General features: G+C 43.6%; 1 protein-coding gene across 1 annotated transcript in view; it reads right to left on the bottom strand.

Annotated features, from left to right (window-relative positions):
- Positions 1 to 9,993: 9,993 nt before the first annotated feature.
- The window catches only part of GATB (glutamyl-tRNA amidotransferase subunit B), a 43,061-nt gene continuing 28,566 nt past the window's right edge, over positions 9,994 to 24,488 (bottom strand). The window contains exons 10-13 of the mRNA XM_085058504.1: positions 18,589 to 18,722; positions 18,137 to 18,215; positions 12,716 to 12,850; positions 9,994 to 10,448 (exon numbers count right to left, since the gene is read on the bottom strand). Of these exons, the coding sequence (XP_084914630.1) occupies positions 10,320 to 10,448; positions 12,716 to 12,850; positions 18,137 to 18,215; positions 18,589 to 18,722 (477 nt within the window). The 3' untranslated portion in view covers positions 9,994 to 10,319. The remainder of the gene's footprint in view (positions 10,449 to 12,715; positions 12,851 to 18,136; positions 18,216 to 18,588; positions 18,723 to 24,488) is intronic.

The raw sequence follows: 24,488 nt of genomic DNA on the forward strand, positions 1-24,488 counted from the left end.
GAGCTGAAGCCAAAGCTGTGGGTTTTTTCTTAAGTCTTAGTTATCCAGGTTGAAGAGAGCTCTTTCTTTTTCAGTTCCCTGCACCCCTGCATTGTTGTTGTAAATGGGTAATGAGATTGATTGGTTTTGGTTTTTTTTTTGACTTGTCCTGGGGTGCTGTGGGTCCTTTCCCCACTCCCCCATTCCTGCTCCCACTGGTACCAGCACTGCTGCCCTGAGGGGGTTCAGTGTGTGTGTCAGAGGTGTTCTAGCATTGTGGATGTAGGGGCAGTGCTTGCTCTCACCTCTTGGAGCAACCAGAGGTTGCTTCTCACCTCTTCTGCAAGAACTGCATGTGAGCAAAAGGAAAGCGTGATCAGCTGCCTTTATTGGTTCACTGACAAGTGCTAAAATGCAGAAGCAATCTAATCCTTTTTTGAAGGACTTTTTAAAAAGGAATTGTAAAGAATTATTTTGTTTTTTTTTTTTTTTTTAAGAACTCTGCAGACCAGTGCTCAAGGCAGTAAGGTACTACCTGAACACTCCCTTCCTTTGTTTGTATTTTAAACTAAGAATCCTTATTTGCTGGGTATAAGGGATTTCTTTTGAGATTGTTAATTTTAACTGGTGTTTTCAACAAATGTACAAAATCACTGCAGTTTCATCCCAGAAGGTTTATTAAGCTACATGGGGATTTTAAAATGTGGGCTGCTCAAAAAAGTATCTGAAAATTTGAGGAAGGAGAGGATTTTCCTCATAAGTTGTAGTAGAGCTTATGTTCTACATCCAGTAGGATAAAGTCAGCCTTTGAAATCTGGAGTTTTGTGGAAGGATCCTTGCTGAAAGGTCAGAGCTGTGTTTGTGCACAGTGTCCCCTCAAAAATGGGAAATGTCTGTTAGCTCCCCAAAAGGAAGAGGTAGATGAGTGCAGTGACCCTGGCTTAGGATGGGAAAATGGAGATTGTGTGTATATCTCTGCATTGCTTGGTTTCTGAGTGGGATCAGACTTGCAGCTGTGTCTCAGTTGTGATAGCAGCATAATGTCTGGCAGCCAGCACAAAAACTATTGGTGGGAATTGCCTCTTCCTGCCTTCAAAATGCAGAACCTGTGATTTAGCTTGAAAATGCTGATCTTTTGAGATGAATCACATCTGTGTGCATAAGTTCTTCAGCCAAATGCTTGCTTATTAAGCTACTTCCCTCCAGTTAGATAATGTGTTATCCTGTCTCTCACCAATGATACATCCTTTCCCCAAAAACCCCTGTGCCTGTGGTCCAAGCTGTGGTCCAGCCTGTAGGCCCCTGGAGGACAACAGCCTTATGCTGCTCTTTCCAAGAACAAGGAAGTGCTCTGTGATGTGGTTTTCCCCACACTCAGGTGGGTGTGTGACTGGAGCAGCCCCTCTTTGGTGCATTGGCTCAGCATCAGTCTCAAATGAAGTGTCTTGGCAGATCTATTCCAAAGACTGCAGGTGGTGGCTCAGTGATACCAAAGTGAATTTCCAGTCTCCTGCTAAATGTTTCAAGCCATGAATGCCACATTTTGAATGATGTAGCCTTGGAGTATGTTTTTAAGCTGTTCTGCCATAGCAAGGGATCTTTCCAGCAATTTCAACCTGGTTTTTTTGTGTGTGTGTTTTTGGTTTGGTATGGGTTTTGTTTATTTTGTTTTTGTAACCTACCTATAAAGTAAGCACTTTGTCTTCAAACACTTGTAGTTGTTCTCTTTTACCTTCAGCCATTTTTGGATCCTCTCTGGGTTAGTCTCAGTAAACATATACATGGTTTGCATTACTTGGACCAAAGCATTCAGCAATTTCATTCATGCTTGTGCTGATCTTTGGACATGTACAGTCAGGTGCAATTCATGTACTGTGTTGCTGGATGTCCTTACTGCATTTATTATTGTATTCTAGGCATTTTTCTTAAATTTGATCTTTTCTCTGTGTGCCCTAAGGAATATTATGATATTTCAAATGAAATCAAGTCGTTGGTGTTGCAGTTCTGGGTCTGAAAATGCATTGTCTTTTGTTGTCCTGGTAACTTCTGTTCTTGGTTTGGAAGAACAGAAATGAGAACTTCTGTTTTCAACTGTATTCTGCAGAGATGGAAAAATTCCAGTATCAAGCATGGGCTGTCCCTCCCATCAGCATGCCTAGATACATCCTTCCCATCATGCAGTTCATAAATTACTTGTTTCCTATTTCTTTGGGGTTTCTCACTTTTTACAAGGTCTGAATTCAGTGATGTCATGCTGTGGTACCCACCTGGAACATTGCCGTTTCAGGTGTGATTTGATATTTTTAGTAAGATTGGTAAATTTCTTAGAAAGGGAGAAAACAAAGGGTGATTGGGGTGGAGCTCGGACAGCAGCAGGGGCCATGCTTTGGAATGGGAGCAGCCTGTATAGACAGTAAGCCTGAGCAGCCTTCCTGCCACCAGTGCCATTCTACTTGCTCTTTGGCCCATGCACAAAGCCCAAGTGGTCTGTTCAGTCCTTCAGAGAAAAACATTTGCAAACAAACTTGCAGCATCCTGCAGAGTCCAAGGGTTTAAGTTCAAGAGGTTAAGTTCTATTTACCAAGAGAAGTTCACCATCCAGCACAGTGTGTACACATTCACTACCCTTTTGTGCACTCTGCTTAAGCCTCTCAGAAGGTTTTGTGCTTCAGGAAGGTTTTTGTAGCTCCCCTAAGATGCTCTAAAATCTCAAGGTTGTAAATAAAAGGATGGGGAGCAGTGTGATTTGTTGCAGTTAAATTATGTCATTGTATCATTTGAATTTGTAACCACAGCTCCTGTTTGAGGATAGCTTGATTTAATAAGCAATTTAACGGTGCTGTATTTACTGAAATTGCTATGTCATGCCTGCAGTTCTTATGACAGCTCCCATTACATTTGTAACATTTAAATTGCATCTGTGTTTATGAGTAGACTACTGGGATTTTCCTCTTTCTTTTCTTTTAACTCAGATAGCTCTGGCACTGTACAGTAATGATGCTGCTGTGTCCAGATCTGATTCAGATAATTACAGTATGTTCTTCCTTGTGCTTTTTGAGCATTATCAGGAGGAATGGAGGGTACATGGCACTTGGGCTGCTTACATTAATGAGAAAACCAAAGGTAAAATGCCACAGATTAGCAGGGGGCACTTCCCTCTGTGTGAAGTGCAGAACTTACGTTTGTGCTGCTCTGATTTACCAGGGACCAGAAAAAAAAGCTCAGACTTGAAAAATGAATATGACCGTGTCCTACAGTACCTGTCCAAGTGGATAGCAATGCTGTGTGATGTTTTGGGACAGAACTGTGCAAAGGAAGGCAAAAATTGCTCCTTGTGAAGCTGGTGTCAGACTTGCATAAATAGGTGCTTGGGTAGGATGATGGTGATGCCAGCTGCTGACCACAGACAGCCACACAATGCAACACTCCTTCTTTGACTTTGTTAGCAGTCAAAGCCCTGCTCTGACTAAATGCACTTTATTTTTTAGTGGCCCCCAGCTTTTCTAAACATGTTGTGGCCCAGCATCAATATACTTCATTTGTTACATGCTCAGTTGGAAGCCTCTTATTTATGAAAAGGAGCATTACTTGGACTCTCAAGTATGTAGGTGCTTAAAGTGGTGTTTTGTTGCTGACTGTGCAAATCTTCTTTTTGTTCATTGATTATAATGGCTCTTGTGTGGCAGCTGGATTAAATTAAGACTGAAGTCTCTGGGCTAAAAGCCCTGGTGGAACTTTTGTGCAAAGGCTGCATTTCTCAACTTTGGCACTTCAGCAGACTGCCCGCATACAATTACGTGGTGTGGACTAAATACCTGCAAACTTAGGTCTCTGATGAAGCCAATTCCACAGCAGCTGTGTTTTATTGCAGTCTACTTTAAAAATAGCCAGCTTGGATTTAGACCAAAAAATAACATGGATGAGTCAAATCCAAGACAACTAAACTGTGTCCAGCTCAGTGCTGCTGTGTCAGTTTGGCCAGAGCTCAGACGAAATGCCAGCTCGTCCTCAAAGGAGAGGGAGTGGCTCTGGGTCTCAGTATCCCTTGCTGCAATTTGAGCCAACAACTTGTGTCTCTTGGTGTCCAAGCACAGCTTGGTGTTTAGAAACACTAATCAGTGTCTTTTGTAAACCTCCAGGGTCAAAACACTGGTTTCTGAGCTTCAGTGTGAAAACACCCAGCAGCCTCAAAGACCAGCCTGAAAATGTGGCTGCTTGAGCAGCTAAAATACTGGTGGTTGTGCCGGCTTACGGGGTTAGATAATTACAGCTGTGCCCGATGCAACTGCATGTTGGGAGAACTTTTGCATTGTGCTTGCACAAAATGGCTGTGCATGGAGGGAGCATTCCCTACAGTGAAACTGTTGGCTCTTGTGAGGATCATGGTAGTACAGCTCTGCAGATCCAAGTACTGGACTCAGATGGAGGCCTTTCTCCAATGGCTGCAATGACAGTGAATGTTGCATGGATTACTTTGCTGCCTGCCTATGTGCTGGGATAACATGGGGTCTGGCACAGCTGTCACCAGGCTTTTTCTCAGGCACAGGCAGCAGGCAAGATGGGAATTGTTCACAGGGTCATGAATTGGACCCCCCCCACAAAAATAAAGGGGAGGAACCAAAGGTCAGGGTTTCTCACCATTTATACCTGCAGCTGGTCAGCAAATGCTGTGGACAGTTGTGAAATTCTGTATGGCTTACAGGAGATCTTAAGGGTCTGAGACTGGGATGGTCCTAGAGGGAAGGCTCAGTTCTCACTGGGACCATGCACAGTTGCATTGCTTACTAAGCCTTCCTTTTGCAGCTTTGTTCCCTCATGGTGGCACCTGAGCATTTCTGTGGTTTTCTGTATTGCAGGTGAAATTCAGGCTGTACAGCCCAATGTGGGATGTGTGCTGGAGTACAGAGAGGAGGAGGAGTATTCCTGGTGGTTTTGTGTCCCTGCTGCAGTCATCCCTAGTTACTGACGTGGCTTGGCCCAAGGGTGCTTCAAGATGGGGTCTAAATTTGCCATCACAATGGGCAGAAAAAGGTGCAACAAATTACAGGTCATGACAACTTAGAATTTTGTATTTTATTGCATTCCTCACACTGTTTAGCAGTAGAAATCTATGTATTACCTGCACGTTTGCGCCTTCTGAGGGGACAGGGGACAACTTGCACTTGAAGCCAACCCAGTGCAGGGAAGCTTCTGAGCATTTGAGTCGATACATGTAGACCTCCTGTCTGCTGTAACTTGGTTTTATGTGGACACTGCCCGATTCAGAACCCAGTGAACTTTGGAGTATTTGTAAACAGCATTGCAAGGAAGATGCCAATGAGGGCAAACCGACCTGCACCATCCTTCTATTCCATCTTCTCCCTCACACAGTTTGAGAAAAGAGCTGGCTGAAAACCCAACTTGTTTTACTTTATGTGTGAAAAAACAAATGCTCTCTGTGTTGAGCATGCACACAAGGCCATAAATCCCTGTGAAGGTGCTGCTGAGGTCAGTGGTTGTGAAAGTGTAGGTAGAGGGTGCTCAGAAGAGAAACGAGAGCATCCCAGAACACTGACGCCACACTGCAAAGTGGGGTGGAAAGAGGATACACTGAAATTGCAGCTCAATGCTCTGCTGTAAATTTTTTGGTTAAGGTTCCTATCGTATGCTTCTATTTTTAACACAGTTAAAATTAAACTCTGCAGCCGAGGCTGAGTGCTAGAAATTCTTTCTTCGCTACTTACAGCATTGCCAGCATCTTTCTAGACAACTTTCTTCTCCTCTTCTGCAGCTTCAGATACAAGATACTTCAGCTATATGGGGTAGTAAGTATCAGCTCTCCACCCTCAGGTCTGACCTCCTAAAAGACTTCCAGCAATGAGTAGATGAGATGGTCATGAAGAGTGTCTGGTGTCAGCTTTTAATTTGTGAGCATTTTCCTTGGTCCTCTGTTCGTGGATGGTTACTGCTGAAAATCTGCATGAAACTGTCCTTAATTCACCCTGCCTGATGCTGTTGCACAGATGGCATCTGCAATCATTAGATCAGAGAGCACTGGAGTAGCTAAATGAGACTTGCAAGTTGGGGTCAAAACCTCACTCTTCATTCCAGAGTTCCAGCCTTGATACCACACTTGGAACAGCCTCCTGGTCTCCAGATTGTTCTACATCCAACACTTCAAGGTCAGGCTCTGCCTTCAATCCTGCAGACCCACCTGTCCTGTGGGGTTGTTTTATTTGTCTTTACAATAGCAGACACTAAATTCCTTGAGGCTGCTGCTTCTGCCTTTTTATGTGCTAATCAACTACTACTAAGCAGATATAAACCAAAGCTGATTGTTTTGCTCAGTACAGCATTCACTTGTTGAGTATTTAGAATTTGCCTTGAGCTCCATTTAGGGGAATGGGAAGGTGGTTGTATTTAGGCTGCTGTGTCAGGCTCTTGGCAGGCAAAAAGATCCTATGTTTTGGTTGTATTAGTTCAGTCAAAAGGGTGTGAGGTGACTGATGAGCCCTTTAATGCAGGCTGGGATACTGGGAGCAATGTGAGCTGGCCCTACTGAACCTTCCCATCGCTAGGTCTGAGCACTGCCAGCCACCACTGCTTTGAAGTTGGTGGCTGATATCTCCACAAATGTTAAAAAGCTTCATTATCTTGATCTCATTTGACTCAAACCCATTTTTTTCCTGTCAAAAAGAAATTTACATTTTGTGTGTGTCTGCAAAAGCGTTCTTTAAAAATTTCAGAAGTAACTGTTTCATAATACAGTGCAAAATTTATAGACTATGGCTGCTCTTTCCCTTCCCTGGAAGGGAAGAATATTATAATTATCCCTTTTTAATCTTGTTATCCATTGTGTCTGACAGGTGGAGGTGAAAATAGATTGAGACTTACAGTAAATCACAGAATGGTTTGGGTTGGAAGGGACTGTAATCTACTTCCAACCCTCCCCCACTGTGGTCAGGGACACCTTCCACTAGACCAGGTTGCCCAAAGCTCCATCCAACCTGGCCTTTGAACACTTCTAGTGATGAGGCCTCACTGTACAGCTTTTTTTTATGGGTAACCTGTTCCAGAGCTTCACAGTAGAGACTCTTTTCCTAACACCCAATCTAAACCTGCCCTCTCTCATCTTAAAGCTATTCCTCCTCATCCTGTCACTACATGCCTGTGTCCTTCTCCAGCTCTCTTATTGGCCCCCTTTAGGTACTGGAAGGTTCTATATGGTCTCTCCAGAGCCTTCTCTTCTCCAGGCTGAACGGCCCCAGCTGTCTCAGCCTGTCCTCATAGGTGAGGTGTTCAGCCTTCCCCTCATCTTCATGGCCTCCTCTGGTCTCATTCCAACAGCTCCCTGTCCTTCCTGTGATGGGAGCAGAGTTGGATGCAGCACTGCAGGTGGGAGCCTCACAAAAGGGGAGCAGAGGGGCAGCTCCCTGGCCCTGCTGCCCATGCTGCTTTGGATGCAGCCCAGGACAAGTTGGCTTTCTGGGGTGCGAGCGCACATTGCCAGGTCACTTCAAGTTTGTCATCCACCAGCCCCCCCAAGTCCCACTTCTTTCCCCAGCCTCACTTTTCAAGCCTGTACAGATCCCTCTGGAAGGTATCCCTATCCTCTAGTGTGTCAACCACACCACACAGCTTGGTGTCATCAGAGAACTTGCTGATAAAGGAACACTCAACCCCGCTGTCCGTGTCACCAACAAAGATGTTACACTGGGCCAGTCCCACGGATGACCCCTGAGGACACCACTCATCAATGGCCTCCACTTGGACACCAAGATACTGACTGCAGCTCTTGGAGTGCAACCAGCCAGCCAATTCCTTATCCCTTGAGTTGTCCACCCATCAAATCCACGTCTCTCCAGTTTAGAAACATGGATTGCCATGCAGGACAGTGTCAGGTGCTTTGCACAGGCCCAGGTGCATGATGTGCTGACACAGACTCTACTCAGAGGGAACCTGGCTCATGATTTTTAACAGGTTTTGTACCATATTAGCAAAGTATAATTCCGTATTAAAAGAGTGGCTAAGAAGTAGCCAGTAGATAGAATTATCAGCAGTAGCCTTACTACATTAGTTGAGATCCTTCCTTCTTTTAAATCAGCCTAATGATTACTCTTCCAAATACATTGTTTTGATTTCTCTTTTTTAGAAGGCACCCACTGCAGCAGTGGGGAACTCAGCACAGCAGCATCCAGCTGAGCCACAACAAGCACTAACTTTGGAAGACCACCTTTGGGAAACAGCTGTGTTTTTATAAACTGAGGAAGGATCTCCAAACTAAGATTCAGTATTTCATGCAGAAACCATCATGCCTTCTTGTTTCTTGCTGCCATGGCAAGAATTGAACAGAATTCCAGTATTTAGTTTGTTGTATAATCTAAACCTTTATTGACTGAACAATTACCTGAAAACTCACACCACTCTAAGTAAAAATGGTACTTCTTGCTCATCAAGTGAAAAGTGATAGTAGAAATCTTAGTGTGAAGGTCAGATTACATGAAAATCCTGTGAGTGGTGTGATTTGGGGAGCTTTTGGAGGTTTAGGCTTTTAATTTGGTTGATCAGTTTTTGAAGGGTCAGAGTTTTTGATGCAACCATGTTACTGTGAGCTGTATGATGATGTTTGAATTGTAAAGGTATTTTTTTGTGAATAATGGGTATATATTTTATTCATTAAATGCATTGAAAACCAAGGGGTTTTTTCCTTCTAATTAAAGAGTTGGCACTTGAACCTCATCCAGTTTGCACAGCAATGTCCTCCTCAAGACATAACATCAGCTCTGCCCCTCAGGAGGATGAACTGCCATCAGCCCACTCTGAACTAGTGCTGCAAGCACCACATTTGCCAAAGGTGACTGAAGTCCCAGGGCCACACCTGCTGCACTCCTGTGACAATGTCTGCCCTGCAGGCACATCCTAAAGAACAATTCTGAAGAAGTAGCTATGAGGCCTGAGGTAAATGTGATCTTTAAAAAGTATGCCTTAGCAGTCTCCAGGAGGGATTTAAGAACGTCACACTTCTGGTGCTAAATGGGATTTCTCTCTCTACTACATGTAAATTTGACAGGCTCCTTCTAGTTGCATTTCCTGTTAATGGCTTGATCAGCTAAAGTTGGTTGGGATGGAGAATTTTATTCCAGGTCCCTGCATTTCAAAGAGTACCGAAAAGCAGAAGATATTAAAATACCAAAATAAAAACCACCAGCATTAAAACACCGCTTAGGATTAAGTAGTGGAACAGGGCTGGACCCCAGCTGAATGCAGCTCAGTTTTGGTAAGCCAACTTCATGTTCCATTCCTTCCCCCAAGCAGTGCAGTTCCAGGTGACAGCAGAAAACCATGTGCCACAGAAGCAGGAGCCCTGGGCATTGGGCATTTGTAACACAGGGCCAAGCTCTTGACTGCAGAGAAAAAACACCAAACTGGAGCAAGTGATCCCTTTACTGAGCTGTATTATCAGAAAAGGACACCACTTTCTCAGGAACACTGGGGCTGTTCTGTGCAGGGCCAGGAGCTGAACTCCAACAATCCTTGTGGGTCTCTTCCACCTCCAGCTATTCTATGATTCTACTTGTTCTGCTGTAGATTGTGCAGGGCTGGCAGAAGCACACCTGCTGTTCTGAACCTCTGAGGCCAAAAAGGGATGTGACCCTCAGAAGGGCTCAGGCACTCCTCAGAACTGAGAGCAGGCAAAGCAGGTATGTGGGTGCATAACTGGGAGGAGAACAAACAATCTGACACAGCAAAAAGCAGGCACTTCTATCTGTGGCACTACCCTCAGGCACACACTTAAGCAGCTCATGACTTCATCCTTTCCCCATCCCTCTGAAACCAGGAACAAGGACAGCAGCAAACTCTTTTTCCTTTCTGTTAAGCATCGAGGCACACGTGGTTTCCTCAATTATTGCTGGGTGTTTTAATCATTGTTACTGCTGTGCTCACACTAATTGACAGTGAGTTACAGTGTGCACCCCCAGACTGAGTATTTCAGATTGTGGATTTCCCTTCTCACAAACAGGCAGCCAGAAAAGCTGAGTCTGTACTCACTTTATTAGAAAACTAATCCATGCAGCTTCAGATCTCTGCATACTCACAGACACCTCTGGGAACTTGTTTCCCAGGGCTGTGTGGAAATCACATTTCCAAGTGCCACATCAAAGCGAGGGAGATTCAAATGGCAGTATCCTGCCTTTCTCTGGCCCATCTGCCTTTGGCTGAGACATCCAAGGAAGGCTGGGACTCCAAGCTACTTGAAGTATAGCCAACAACTGATGCTGCACGAGGAGACACAAAAGTTCATTTGCAGACAGAACGAAGCACGTGTTTCTGTGGTTGCTTGTGTGCTTTTTCTCTTGTAGCTACTCTGAGAGCTTCTTCTCTAATAATTGCTTCACCAGAACAGGATTGGACCGTCCTTGTGTTTTCCTTTGTACCAGACCAATTAACTTATTTAGAACTTTTCGATGTCCTGCCTTTATGGCCATAACCTTTAAAGAGAAAAAAAAATGCAACAGACACCATTGTTACAGGAAAACTGAACATCTTCACTCATTCCCAGCCAAGGTATCAATATTTTTGTCCTTTGGTCTATTGTGGAAGAAGACTGCATTTTGGGCTAAGGTGTTATTTATAAAAACTGCCTTCAGCCTTGCAATAAGCTCCTGCTCTGCTCCCATGAGAGAACAGCCAAGTCTCTAAAGCAGCAGGGCCTTACAACTAATAGAAAGAGCTCCTTTTGTTGAGAGAGTCAGAAAACACTTTTGGATTTTAACAGTGTCTGCAACTTGGACAGCAACTTCCTGGAAAAGAGACAGAGAAATGAGATGGACTTTCCTTGCTAATAGGTTCTACCATTTTATTGAATATAACATTCCATTATAACAAGTAATTTGCATTGAATCAAAATCTATTTGATAGTTTTGGTGAGGTCCTTTAAGCACAGACATAGGTGTTTTTTATATCTTTTAAGCACACAATCCTTTGCAACATGATGGTTAACTGGTCAAATATGACCTCCTATCAGACAGCCTTTGATGCACAATCACCTGCTTCATCACAAGGGCCATATTTAAAAGCTGAGAGGATCAGAAATTTCACCTCTGGGCTTTCTTAAAGGAGATGCTACTGCTGAAAGACAAGCACCTGGCCTTTCTACTGTTTGTGTGGCAGGCAAGGCATTCTCTACATTGTCAGAGTTACTGGGCAGAACATAATAGCTGCAAAGAAACAGGATGGCATATCTGCAGACATTAAGGGAGGGGCTGCAAACACAGGAACCACACACTGTGCCAATACCAAACTCAGATGCAAATATTGCTTCTCATTACAGTATCTGAATTATTGTCAGTCTAAAGTCTTCTCTGTTATGTTGCACTGTGGAAAGGGTTCATTACTCTGGATCTGCTAGAAATTACCTATGTGGGGCAGAGTGCAGTACAGTCCTGATCCTGCACTGTCATAAAGGGCTCAGTATTGGTTTGAGCAGCTGTTTAGAAGCTATTTCATGCTGAAAAAAGTTACTCTCAAAACACATTGAAATAGGAGTGTGGTTATGGACCTTCAGCTCCTGCATTTCCCAGTCAGTTCTAACATTGTCTCCCTTCACGCCTCTGCTTTCACACCAGCCTGGAAATACAGCAGCACTTTTATCAGGCTCTGCAAATGAGTCAAGTCGGATGGAGGTCATGCTGACCTACTGCAAGCTCATTTTCTTTATCAAAAGCTCTTGCAGAGCTGTTAGCATCCCCCAAAGAAATCTGGAGTGGGTGGTATTGTTCTCAAAAGATGTTAATGTTTTTTTCCAAATGGCAAATGTAGCTAGACATTGTTTATATTAGAAGCAAGCTATTCACTTCTGCTTTTACATTTTTGCTCCAGAGAACATATAAGCACTTGTTTTCATTTTGCTTTTTATATAGCAGATTATACAGACTCTGTCAAGATCCCTTCCCACTCCTCCCCTTCATGATCAACAAGGGTTTTTTCCCTTTTTTTCCAGCTCAGACCTTGTTAGACTGATGAACCACACTGGCTGCTGTGTGTCTTTCCAAGGAGATGGGGAAGAGCCAATCAACCCCCGTGGGGGAGCATTTGTGTTGCTGCCACAGCCCAGCAGAACAGCAGAGTGGGCAGGAGCTCTGGAGCCACCGCTGGCTGCTGCCACAGGGCTCTGGCTCCTCCCCACCCCACAGCCACTGTCAGGCAGGAGAGGCAGCCAGGCTCCTCTCTTTGGCAGTAGACATGGCAAAAAGTCAGATGCAAGTAAAATTTTTGCCTTGCCAGCTCTGACAGAGTTTCTAATTCCATAACTAATATATGCCTTGCTGGCAGATAACTTCAATCTCCAGTTTCAGAAGAGTTTAACAGTGTTGCCCCAATGTCACTACAGATGACATAAAAGTCCAAGTTATGTGGCTGGGTGGTGGGGTCAGGTTAATGGCAGTACAGCTGGAGAGGGACAGGGTCCTGCAGTTTTGCTTTCCTGCATTAAAGTTTTATGGGCTCTCAGAATGACTTAGCACATTAGCCAGACTGGTAATTTCTTCTGCTGATCATTTTGTGTAAGCTTCAATTTAAAAAAAACCTCACTTAGTAAAGTAAGAAAGGAGAAGAAAAGCCTGATAAGAGCAGCTTTACTGCTCTGGCTCTAGAGCTCAAATGCCATCAAAAGGGAAAAAAAGAGAGGCCATTTTAACCCCCTTTCAGTGCTACAAACTGCCACAGTGCAGAAGGTTCCTGGCACCATCATAATCACCTCATTTTCTTGTCCATCAATCACTGCCTGGCAGATCTGTTCAAGCTCTTTTTGATCCTGTAACAGTTCAAGTTTCTGTTCTTTAACAATTTCGAGAGGCGTCTTCCCTTCTCCCTTCCACAATTCTGCAAGCACCTGAAAATCACAATAAAAGCAGCAAAAGTCAGTGGCTTGACTTGCCAACAATGTTTACATGCAGTATTTAGCTTATGGATCCAAAGAAGCCCTATTTTTGCTAAGAGCAGATTGTTTAAATGTGAACAGGCCTAAGATTTAATCATGTGCCTCTCTGGAAGAACCCTGGTACCTCCCTCCTTTCCTGCACCCTGTACTGAGACAAACACTGTCACTTCCAGAGTACAGGTTCATGGTACACAGCTGGTGCTGTGCAGCCTCCTGCAGCCTGGACTCTGCCTGCTCCCCCCAGTGCCAGGGCTCCTCCAGGGAGGTTTGCCAAGCACAACCCCCTGTTCCTCATGCACAGAGCTGCTGCTCCCTGGCTAGGAGAGGGGCAACCACAGCAGGGATGGAAAGGCTACATGGCTGCTTCTCCAGCAGTACTCCTGCTCTTCCCACATCATTCACAGAACTGCCTGGGAGCAGCACAGAAATACATCTCCATGAGCAATGGCTGTGCCTGGGAACTGACGATTAGCTGACTACTGTACCAAGCCCAATCCCAGGTAACTCATCGCATTACCAGTCCTTGCCAGCAGGCTGTAATGAGGATATGTATGACAAAGCAGAAGAAAAATGGTGCCAAGAAGAATGAATGCAGCAGCTCCAGCCCACCTATGCATCATCTCCAAGTACTGGACTGCTGGGCAAACCCAGGCCTGTGGAATAATCACTTGTTAATGCCAGTGTTTTCCTACACTGCAGCAGGGCTATTGCCCTGGAATACACTTGAGAGGAGAGAACATTTATAAAAAACCAATTTCCTTGGGCAGTCATTTTCTGCATTCCCTTTGCTTTTACTTCAGGTCTGTGGGAGGAGAGCATGAAAACCCTTATTAAAACAGCTCGTTGTGCTCCATCCTGAGTGGAAGATACAATTGTATGTTTGGGCCATTGCTGTGTCCCAATATGGAAATGAATGTCATGTCAAAATTTCAGCATTAAATATTCCTTGTAGGATGAAAAAGAGGCCAGGATGGGGAGATGAGGAGGGGCATTCAAACTTCATGTTAAATAATTTGCAGGGGAGCAAGAGAACTCAGGTGAAATGAAACACATGGTATCTTAACTACCCCAGCAATTTTCTTCATCTTGACAAGTTTTCTGATACAAAAGACCTTTGGTTAAAAAGTTCTGTATCTGCAACAAGTATTTAAGAACCATGCATTGATACAATTGCTTCGAGAGGATATTTGTTTGCCAGCAGCACCCCAAAGCTTTTTATGGGATCTTATCACTTTTCTGGAGACCTTGTGAGAGGGTAATGACACAGCTGTATTGTAGCAGCTACATCTTAAGTTTTCCTTGTGAGAGGGCCAAAGGCAGATCACAATATTGAAGTTACTGATAAGCAGCCAGAGTTACAGTAGCTATAAGTAAAGTTTTCAGATCTTTATACTGAATAAATCAGTGCTGTATATGATGTCTTCTACAATATCTTCCTTCTAGTGTGATTTTTAAAAATCATCATGCCAGTGTTACCTAAAATACCCATAGAAATAAATATATCCAACTGAGATTCAGCCTGTCTGCAGCTGCTTGCCATTTTTTTGGGGGGGAGGGGGGTGGTTGCTTTTGTTGTTGTTGCACTCCACTGCTACCCCAGGCAGCCCTTCTGCTCCTTTCCCGAGGGATGAAGCAGGAAGGTTTCTGTCCTGGAGGCCTCCCAAGGCACCTGTACTATATGTCACCCCTCAGAATCAGCCCTGTCCTTGCTGCATAGCACAGCCTCTGGCAAAACACCCTGGGGAGTCTAAAGTGCTGCACAAATCAGGGTGGACAATAAATAAGGCCTTTCACTCTCCTGGAAAAGGCAGATGGGACTTTTAGGACTGGTGTGTATTCAAGCAGGATGCCATGGACTGCAGGAGGGGGAAATCTGCAACAAACAAAATCTACACAGCCAACCATTGCAGAGTTACCCAGCAGCAACTCGTGCATCAGGCTGACTTAGATCAGGGGCAGGACAGCTTGACAGTCAGAGATCCAGCTCTGATTCCCTGTTATGCCTGTGCCAAGTATTTCCTGGCACTGAGGAAAGCTTGCCCATTAGAAACCTTGAAGGCACCAGATTTTCCCTGTGACAGCTGCATCATGTGTACTTTTCCATTTGGAAACAAGCATCTCCACTTAGTTAGTAGAGCAACAATGTTATCAAGGCCCTTGCTTGTTTACAGGTATGTAGGAAAGCAGAAAGAGATGTGGCCAAGACCTGTCAAAGATGCACTTTTAAAAAAATGTGTTTCTGCACTTGGCAAGGAATACAAATCTAAAGAAAGCAGTTTAAAAATGATTTCAACTCATTTACACAAACTGCCTGCACCAGCACAGGAGGATCAAATTATGAAGTCTCCAGAGCCAAAACGTGAATCTCAGGCCTCATTTCCATTACTGAATCTCAGTAGCTTCTACAATTGATTCTTGCCTCAGTGTGATTAGATTTTAATATTGTTCCATGGTCTCCATCTATGCAGGCATAGCAACATTGGTCAAGATGAATTAATCAGGACTTACACGTCTGGCTGCCATGGGCATCATATCAAACATTTTGCAACTGGTGACCGTGCCAGCTGACTGCTGTGCCTAAGAATGCTCCAACTGGAAACCCTATCTGCAGTGATTTGCTGCCAAGGGTGGGAGGAAAGCAGCAGGCAGCACCACTCCAGCAAGTCCTGCAGGCACCTTTCCTTTCCAGTGACGGAAGCCTCCATGTCTGGCAGGTGTCCCTCAGCCTCTCAGAGAAGTGAGGGGCAGGCTAGGTCCAGCCCTCCAGATGGTGTAGTTGTAATTTTCGAAGCAGATCGTTCTGTTTAGATTTGTGTACTGTACTCATTTTCCTGCTAGCTGCTTTAAAGTCGGGCTGCCAAGCGGGTCTGTTGAAGTTACTCCCATGTGGGTGAGCTATGCAACTGCAGAAGCCAGCAAAGCCCGGGCTCTGCTCTGCTCCATGGCCTGCTGGGCATGGATCCCCCATGAATAATGACAAGGGTGTCCACACAGAGTTGCTCCAGCATGGCTCTCAGCAGCAGGGGCAAGTTCCCACTTCCCTGGCCCAGGAACCAGCCTCCTCCCACAACGCTGTAAGTCCATAAGCCACAGAAGGTCCCTTATGCCAGATGTGGATCTGCTGCCAGCTTGGCAACTGAGGAGCAAGGCCCCCTGGCAGGCACATCCCCATGGGACTGGTTTCAGCCCTGTCAGCAGCACGGACACCTCCCACTGTGGGTTCCAAAGTGGTGCCTCTGGGCTGGGCCATTGCAGCATGTGTCCATCCGAGGCAGGACACACTCACCCCACAGCCCTGCACGCCAGCAGAGCTGGAAGCTGCTCCCTGCTTTGCACAGGCACGCCAGCCTGAACTGCTTCAGAGACCTCTGGAGTGGGATGCTATGTTTGATGGCAAGTTGGGCATGAGCTCTGTAATTACCTACATGGTAATTATGTGAGCACACGGTGCCCTTTGCTTGGCACTGCATCCCACCACACGAAGCTGTGTGTGTGCAGCCGGCGCTCACAGCTTTTATCTGCCTGTTTTACTGCCTTAGACAGCAGAGCCTGAACACAGAAGCTCTTAAAAAATTTAAGTGGTTAACAGCTTCCTGCAGTGAGCACGTATGTGTACACATGTCTGTGTGCTCACCCCATCGAACCCTTCATCCCTTCCCATTGGATCTGTGTCTGCCACTGCAGATCATGCTCCCCGCCCCGAGTGCTGCCATTCATCTGCTGGTGTGTATATATAGCCCTTTCTGCCCTCGGGCCATGCAACGTCTCTGCCTACTGCTGAGAATTGTTATAAACATTTGTTACTCTTCTGACATCCAGGCAACCTAAATACTTTTCTAAATGTGGCAAGCTTTCTGCAGTTTGATAGCATCATCACTCGGTGATGGCAAACAGCACGGCCATTTCTGGGTCCAATTTCAGAATGCTGAGGACAACATGCAGATTACAAGGAGTTGGTAATTAAACAACAAATGCATTTCTGAAATCCTTGACATTTCACAACCAGTCAGAAGTGTCTGGCACACAAATATATCACAAAGCAGAAAACCTCATAGAAGAGCATTAGTACCCTCTCCCTACCTCCACAAGGAAGAGACTTGACTGGAGTTCTGAAGCTTCCCTTTCAAAGCAGATACCAAACTGATGGGTGTGCCACAACCCCGCAGGCACAGAACTGCTCTGCATTCCAGTGCTTTTCCTATTAATACTTTATCTCCTTTTTGAAGCTTTTACTTTCCAATGCAAAATTTCCAAACACACATGCCTGCAGCCAGGCACTTAAATCCCTATTTATGATGCCTGTCTTATGCAGTTGGCTATCCACAGAAACAGACCAACTTAATTAAGAACCACAAGAATCTCGAAAAAAGAAAACAAACCAGAAAGTAAATTCACAGTTCATTAACAGTTTCACTGATAAACACTGAAACAATCACCTAATGCACTTATCTAGAATATAATAATTAATTTGAAAAGACAAACCATTCCATATAAATGAGCTTGCAACAACTTAAGGTGAATGACTGGTTATTCCTCATCACAAAAACCCCTCTAAATTTTGTCTACAGACACAGCAGTACCATTCCCATCATAACCAGTTCACAATTTTAGATATAAATCATCAAGAGCTGATTTTTCAGACTGTCCTAAGCAAGATCATATTTAAAACAATACCAGCTTTACTTGAGAGCTTCATGATAGCACTTGCCCAAAGAAGCAAGGATAAAAGGCCAGACCTCTCTCACTTTTGACTCAGGTACACCAAATCAGACCTCTTTTTGTGACTACACTTGGATGAATTCTATCCTTTCCCACGAGCTAATGCTTGGGAACGCACACCTTACTGTCCCTCAGTATCCAGTAACTGATACTCTCATCTTAACCACAAGCTGTGGATTAGCTCCCACTGACCTTTCATGCAGGTCTGACTGGAATTGTGAAATTGAGATCTACTGTCTGCTCTGCTCAGAAGCAGGATTTGAGTTCAGTTCACATTGTTTAAGTCTACTGTTTAGCTTCTGCCCCCTTCTAACACTGAATATGGAGATACATCTCTAAGATTATATACACACATAAGACATTTGCATCTATGTACACAGTATAGATACAGAATTTATCCTTTATCAACACTCTAAATAAAGCAACCATTGTACTGGTACACAATGATGGCAAAATTGCTACACCACTGAAGTAAGCAGACACAGATTCAGAGTACAGCAAAATCAAAAAGGTACTTACCTGCTTTGCTGCTGTAGAAGAAATTTCCTTTTTTTCCAGAAGGTTCAAAAGGTCAGCCAGGAGAAAAGAACTGACTGGGCTAGGGAAAAAGAGGGCAGAAGTTACCTCAGCAAATAAGGCAATGTATTTATGCTACTTCTGCTTGCCTAAAGATCACACTATTTAGTATGACAAGCTATTTTTCCTCATCTTTGGTACTAATGGCCTGACTCTGCCTTTCCATCATCATACTCTAAAGACTGATTGCTACTCTTTAACTACCTGATCCTCTTCTCTGCCACGTATTTGTCTCACTCCATTCTCCAGGACAGAGCCAAGGCCTGTGCAGGACTGCCTGTTGTAACAAACTTCACAGGTAGCAACTAAAGCAGAGCGAGCAACAGAATGACACAGTACCATCCATGAGAAAAGGATCACTTTGTCTCACCACTGTAGCAATGAAGAAGACTGACCTTTCCTTTACTGTAAGGGAATATTGTTTCAAGTAACTGAGCAGGTGATTTAGAATCCAGCCGATCACCTTCGTTGGCTTCATTTGGGTCTGTTGTACCACACTTTCAAAGAATTCTGCTAATCCGTCTTCATTCTGTTTAAGAGAAATTAAATTTATCAAAGGGATACTGGAGTGCAAACATGATTACAGAATCACAGAATCGTTAGGGTTGGAAGGGACCTCTGGAGATCATCCAGTCCCACCCCTCTGCCAAGGCAGCGTCACCTGGAGCAGGTGACAAAGGTTACAGGTTACAATTAATGATACAATTACACCCAGTAGATAAATGCTCAGTCCTCAAGTAAACTTTGGTTGTGAATTCACTCTAAAGTCACAAGACTTTGAAGTAATTTTATTAATATAACAGCAAGCAATCTTATGCCTAGAACAGAAACATACAGCTGATCTGTCAGCCTGCCTGTTTCAGTGGAACTTCCAACAAGTGAGCTATCATTTTTCTCTTAATGCCTCCCTAAAATCAGCATTTGGAGAGAAGCTTTCTCATCTTTGCACTTGTTTTAAGTATGTATAATGCTAGAAAATACAATGCTGCCATGTCACAGGCCGTCATGCTACCTTTTACCAAGAAGAGACTTTTTCTGAAACTGTCTACAGATACTTCACTCTTGATCTTGCAATCAATTCTGTTTATTTTGGATTGAAAGAATAAGTTTAGCTTGCATTTACCCTTCAATGATACAGAAAGGTCATCTGTAAGAGGCAGGGTTTTATTTTTCCAGTTTTTTCAGAGAAGCTATGGTAAGCTTTCATACAGCACACTAAATGCTCAGAAGATATGACAGTAAGGGATTCAATTTATAGCCTAAGTGAAATCTGAGATTGTTTTTAGAAGAACAGATACTGCACAGTCTGTTGAATGCTGTGGTGTTTGTCATCAAGGCATTCATGAACCTTTAAATGCAGCACAGAACTCATGAGGTTTACTGAAGGCTGAAGAGGTATGAAGTGGCAGCTCCTACCTTTTCAAGGAGGAATCCAAATCCAGCATGCCACTGGACTTCTGCTGTATGTGGCATAAACACAGAGGAGAACAAGCCACCTCTCTCAGAATTCAGGAGGTAACAGTTTAGAGATAGACAAGGAGCTATTCTAAGTATACACTCATCACAGCAAAACCATTTCCCAAGCACATACTGACAGCAGTATGAACAGTTATGAGCAAAGAGTGCAGGGTAGCCAAGAAACAAAGCCTGAGCTCTCCATTCACATCCCATCAAAGCAGTCTCCTTTGCCCTTGTTTTTAAAGGCCATTTACTGCCATAGCAATACAGAATTTTACACTTTCCTCCTCCAAATTTTGACAATACAAACTTCCAAAAGCTCTGGATACCACATTTTTTATTGGTAATGATGTATAGCTTTTGAGAAGACTACTGATCTCTGTTCTGTGAAACAGAACAAAATGTCCTTCGATTGATGTCTGATGTGCTGTAACACTGGTGTGACAAAAATCAGACCCATCCCCTTCACCTTGAGACCATGACCAAAGACACCAAGTACTCAGCCTAGAAAACCTCTGAGGTTTTTTGTGAACCAAGCTAAACCTTGTAACTCCCACTAGTTATCCATCTAACACACACAGACATAATTCTCTTCTTCTCTAGCCTTCTTACTAATTTAACTAGCAGTTACTCTAATCAAATTATGCAAAACTAGGCCAAATAGACTGAAGGAACAAATTTGGCTTAAAAACTACAGTAAAGGAATGACATGATTACCAAAGTAGAGTAAACTTGATTGAAAACGCTGTGTGTCTTAAGCAGAATTCCTAGAATGATGCATTGCCAAGTACTGTACTCTTTCTAATTCACCTCAGGATTCAATAGCACAAACAAGCACTCATTATTTAAACAGTGGGTTCCTTTACACAGAAATAACCATCCAACCTAGGTAGGAAAAAGTGAGCATTCCTGAATGCTGGTTTCTTCACACATGCTGCAGAAGGTTTTACAGACACTCCAGGCAGACTAGGTCTAGCTACAACATTATGCACAGGCAAACAATGTCTGCAGATGCCACATGTCTGAATGCAGCCACACTGCTCAGACACAGCATGTCCAGCACTTCCACCACGTATAGCCTACAGAGTGTATCCCCAGCAGTGAGCACATCCAGATTTCTGGATACTTACAGCCTGGCTGGAGTTGCAGTTCTGATCCTGCTGCCAGACCTTTAAAATATCAAGGACAAACATACGCAGCCTTTGCATTTTAATCAGATGATTTCCAGGCAGCAAGTGCAGAACAGCCCAGGAAAACTCAGGGAGACAGACTTACATACGCTACCAAGTCTCTGAACCCCATACTCACTACTTGTGCACACATAACCAGACACATTCCCCAAAATTCCCTTGCAATTCATTTTGGGTTTTTTAAAGTGACTGTCATTTTCTGTAGCCAAAGAGAAGGAAAACCCAGTAATGCTAGACTTAAATGAGTAAGGCAGAATGTCAAAACATCAGAATGACTGACAGAAATGAAACATTTTCCTTATTTTCTTGTCATATTCAAAAAAATGTAGGCATAACTTGATTAGCTTCAATTTCTAGATACTGCTCTACTTGACTTTAATTTGGTTTACATTTTGGTAAACTTTCTTCCTGCCAAATTCACTCCAACTACCAACAGACTCACAGACTTGTCCCTTGCGGCAGATCTGAGCTGAAAACCACAGCATGCTCCAACATGCTGGATTACAGGAATGCTGACTGCCTGTTCTCTCTTCATTCTGAATACTCTGTTCTGAACTTCACAGAAAGAAAACCAGAAACCTGGAGTAGCAGCACCATGTTTGTGATCCAGGCCACTCAGTGCTCCCATTACACACCAAATATGCTGTAATTTGTTCATGCGAGTCTCACTGGCATGAAACCAGATATACCAATATTTCACTCAGATGCAAATTTCTTTCTTAATCCTGGTTTAAAATGATTATTTCATAGCACTGAGATGTAAAAAACCCTAGTGGTGGGGTGATTTCAACAAGTTTAAAACAATACTTTGTTTTACAGAATACCATGGGTACAATCTTTGGGGACATTGGGACTGCAATGCAAACTTATTCTTTTAAAGACCAGTAATGTTTCCCAAAGAACTAAAGAAGAAAACTACTTCAATGTTCACAAATAAAATGTCATTTGCTGCTTTGTTATTCCCATTTTCACCATCACGGTTCCTACAATAACCAACTGTGAGAAAACAACTGCTGCAAAAATGTACAAGATTGTCAGGGGAAAAAAACCCCAGAACATCTAAGAGACAAGCAGAGCAGTCAAAGAAAGTTCAAACGTTTTCCTAAAGCTTCTTATAAAATGATTTCAGTTCTAAAAATAAGCATAAGTTCACCTGCACACCAACATGTATGAGAATGGCATGGCATAAAACAAAATGGTCAAACCAACTTCTGTAACAAACCACTTTTGATAGTTTGAAGGAAGCACCAGCGTGATTGTTCCACCAAGGCAATCAGCCCAAGTGGAACAGCCACTTTTATCTGAGTAAGCAGAGGAACAGTAGATGCACAGGAAGACTTGAAATTCACAAGAGAAAGCAAGTGATCAGACCATTTTTTTTCTCAGGCTGTACTGTGACAATTGATGTATTTTCTGGTTGGGTTGGACCTCCCTGGACCTCAGTATGCATTTTGAAAACAAAGCATCATATTAATACATTAATGTCTATGCCAATGTATCTTGTTTTTTTACTCAACAGATAACAAGATGAAAATACCATAACTGGCAAAGTTGTCAGAGATCCTTCTTGACTGATATATTTGCCAGCTTACCAGTTTACAGAGCAAAGTAGAAATTCCATGCAGAAATTGAGTACCCAAATACCATGGAGTCTATGTGGCTCGAAGAATTATACCCTTATGAATAAGAATAGTTCTGTGTGAAGAAAAATCAGAAACATCATTTATTTTTGCAATTTATATAAAACTGCCACAGTTGGGAGCCGTTTACACTTCAGGCATTTCAGATACGAAGATATTAATAGGGCACTCCTTCCATTTCAGAACATGCTGTGATTAGGCAGAGGAGGAATCTCAGTTTCTCAACACCACAGTACGTACAGACAGCTACTGTGTAAGAGAACAAAGCTCTGGAAGCAAGCTCAGAAGCTAACCTGCATGCTGGAGTACCTATGTTTTATTGTAACTTTGGCACAAAATGCTTTCTCTAACAAGTTGGTGCAGAACAGACTTTGCATTTTAGAGCCATCCCTCTACCACTGCCATTTATTTAATGAGCACTCCTGGGCGCTCTAACCTGAAAGAATGCTCATTAGACGAGTGCATCTGGCCCTATCAGCAATCTTGTGCAACTTCTGATGCAAGCTGAACACGGCGACAGACACGGCGCTTCCCCATGAATTAAGGTTAACTGGTCTCCCAGTGAACAGGCAAGCAACTTTTATGGGGAGTGTGCAGCCTGACATTCTAAAGCACAATAAAAGGAGACCCACAATGGAGAACGTGCTCACTTCATGCATTCAAATGGCTGCATTAGCTTATTACAAGCTGAATCCCAAATTTCAGCTTGGAGCTCATTAATTGTCTTACACATTGCAAAACGGAAGAGAAGAGAAAAGGGGGAAAGCAAAAGGTAATAAGGAATTTCAGAGAACAGCAGAAAGAAAGGGCAGCTGATGAGGCAAATATATAGGGCTAGTTGGCAGGGATGACAGAAGCCACCCATACCAGCAGCTTGATATGCACAAAAGGTGGGCTGATGCCAAGTGAAAGGAGTGGGTGCCCTGGGTGTGGCTGCCATGGAGTTTATGTTCTAAAGAGGGAGCTGTGTTTTGGATTTGTGACCACAGCAACACTAACAACACACAGGTGTTTTGGCCACTGCTGAGCAGTACATCCTTCTTCCACTCCATCCCCCACAGCAAACAGGCTGAGGATGGGCACAAAGTTTGGCAGGGACACAGTCTAACAGCTAACACAAAGTGGTTATATTCTGTGCCCTGCTCAACAAGGAAAACTGAGGGAAGGGGATTTTGGGGGATGTAGTCCATGTCATTGGTTGCAGACTGCCAGCACATCAGTCTACTTGTGGGAGTGGTGAGTGATTGTATTTGCATCATTTTTAGGTGTTTCCCTACGCCACTCCTTCCACTTGAGTATCCTTCTCTCAAACTACAAGTCTTACTTTTGCTTTTCCTAATCTCTTCCCTGTACTACTGGCATGGAAAATGAGCAAGCAGTTGTGGTGGTTAGCAGCTGGCAGGGTCAACACACCACAGAGAGGAAGAAGGAGAAAGAAAAAAAGGATGCAGGACCTACCTACCCTTTCTACTCCTATGTTCATTGTAATATGTGGGAAATATGTTAATGAGGAAAAATGTATGCATGAACAGGAATACTGGCTGCAAAATCACATTTTGCAGCTTACACAGTGAAACAGAAAGGTAAGAACTGCTGACACCTCTCAATAATACGACTGCAGTCTTGTGACGTTGATGAGACTTATGACTCACCTGCCCACTAAACAGTCTGCAACTCACTAAAATGGCACAGCACCACAAAAGCAGTTTTCCAACAGCTTTCTTAGAACACAGAATTATTTTCTTCCCGTAGAATCAGCCTCTGTACATGGGTATTACATTACAGACAAACGAAGAAGGGGTATGAGGTAGCTATGTGCACTGCTCTCCCTTCATTTCATGGAGGAAAGGAACTCCTCCAGAGGACAATTTAAAGTACTTATGGTTCTGCTCTGAATCTCACTCAGAAAAAGTCCTTTTCCTTCTGTCTCTGCTAATCTCAGTGGTAACCAAAGCAAGATATTCTCCTAGCTTAGCTGGGTATGTGAAATGTCTAATCTAGGGTGAG

Source organism: Lichenostomus cassidix, chromosome 4 (genome assembly GCF_008360975.1).
Source record: "Lichenostomus cassidix isolate B80296 chromosome 4, HeHo_3.0, whole genome shotgun sequence".
Taxonomy (NCBI): domain Eukaryota; kingdom Metazoa; phylum Chordata; class Aves; order Passeriformes; family Meliphagidae; genus Lichenostomus; species Lichenostomus cassidix.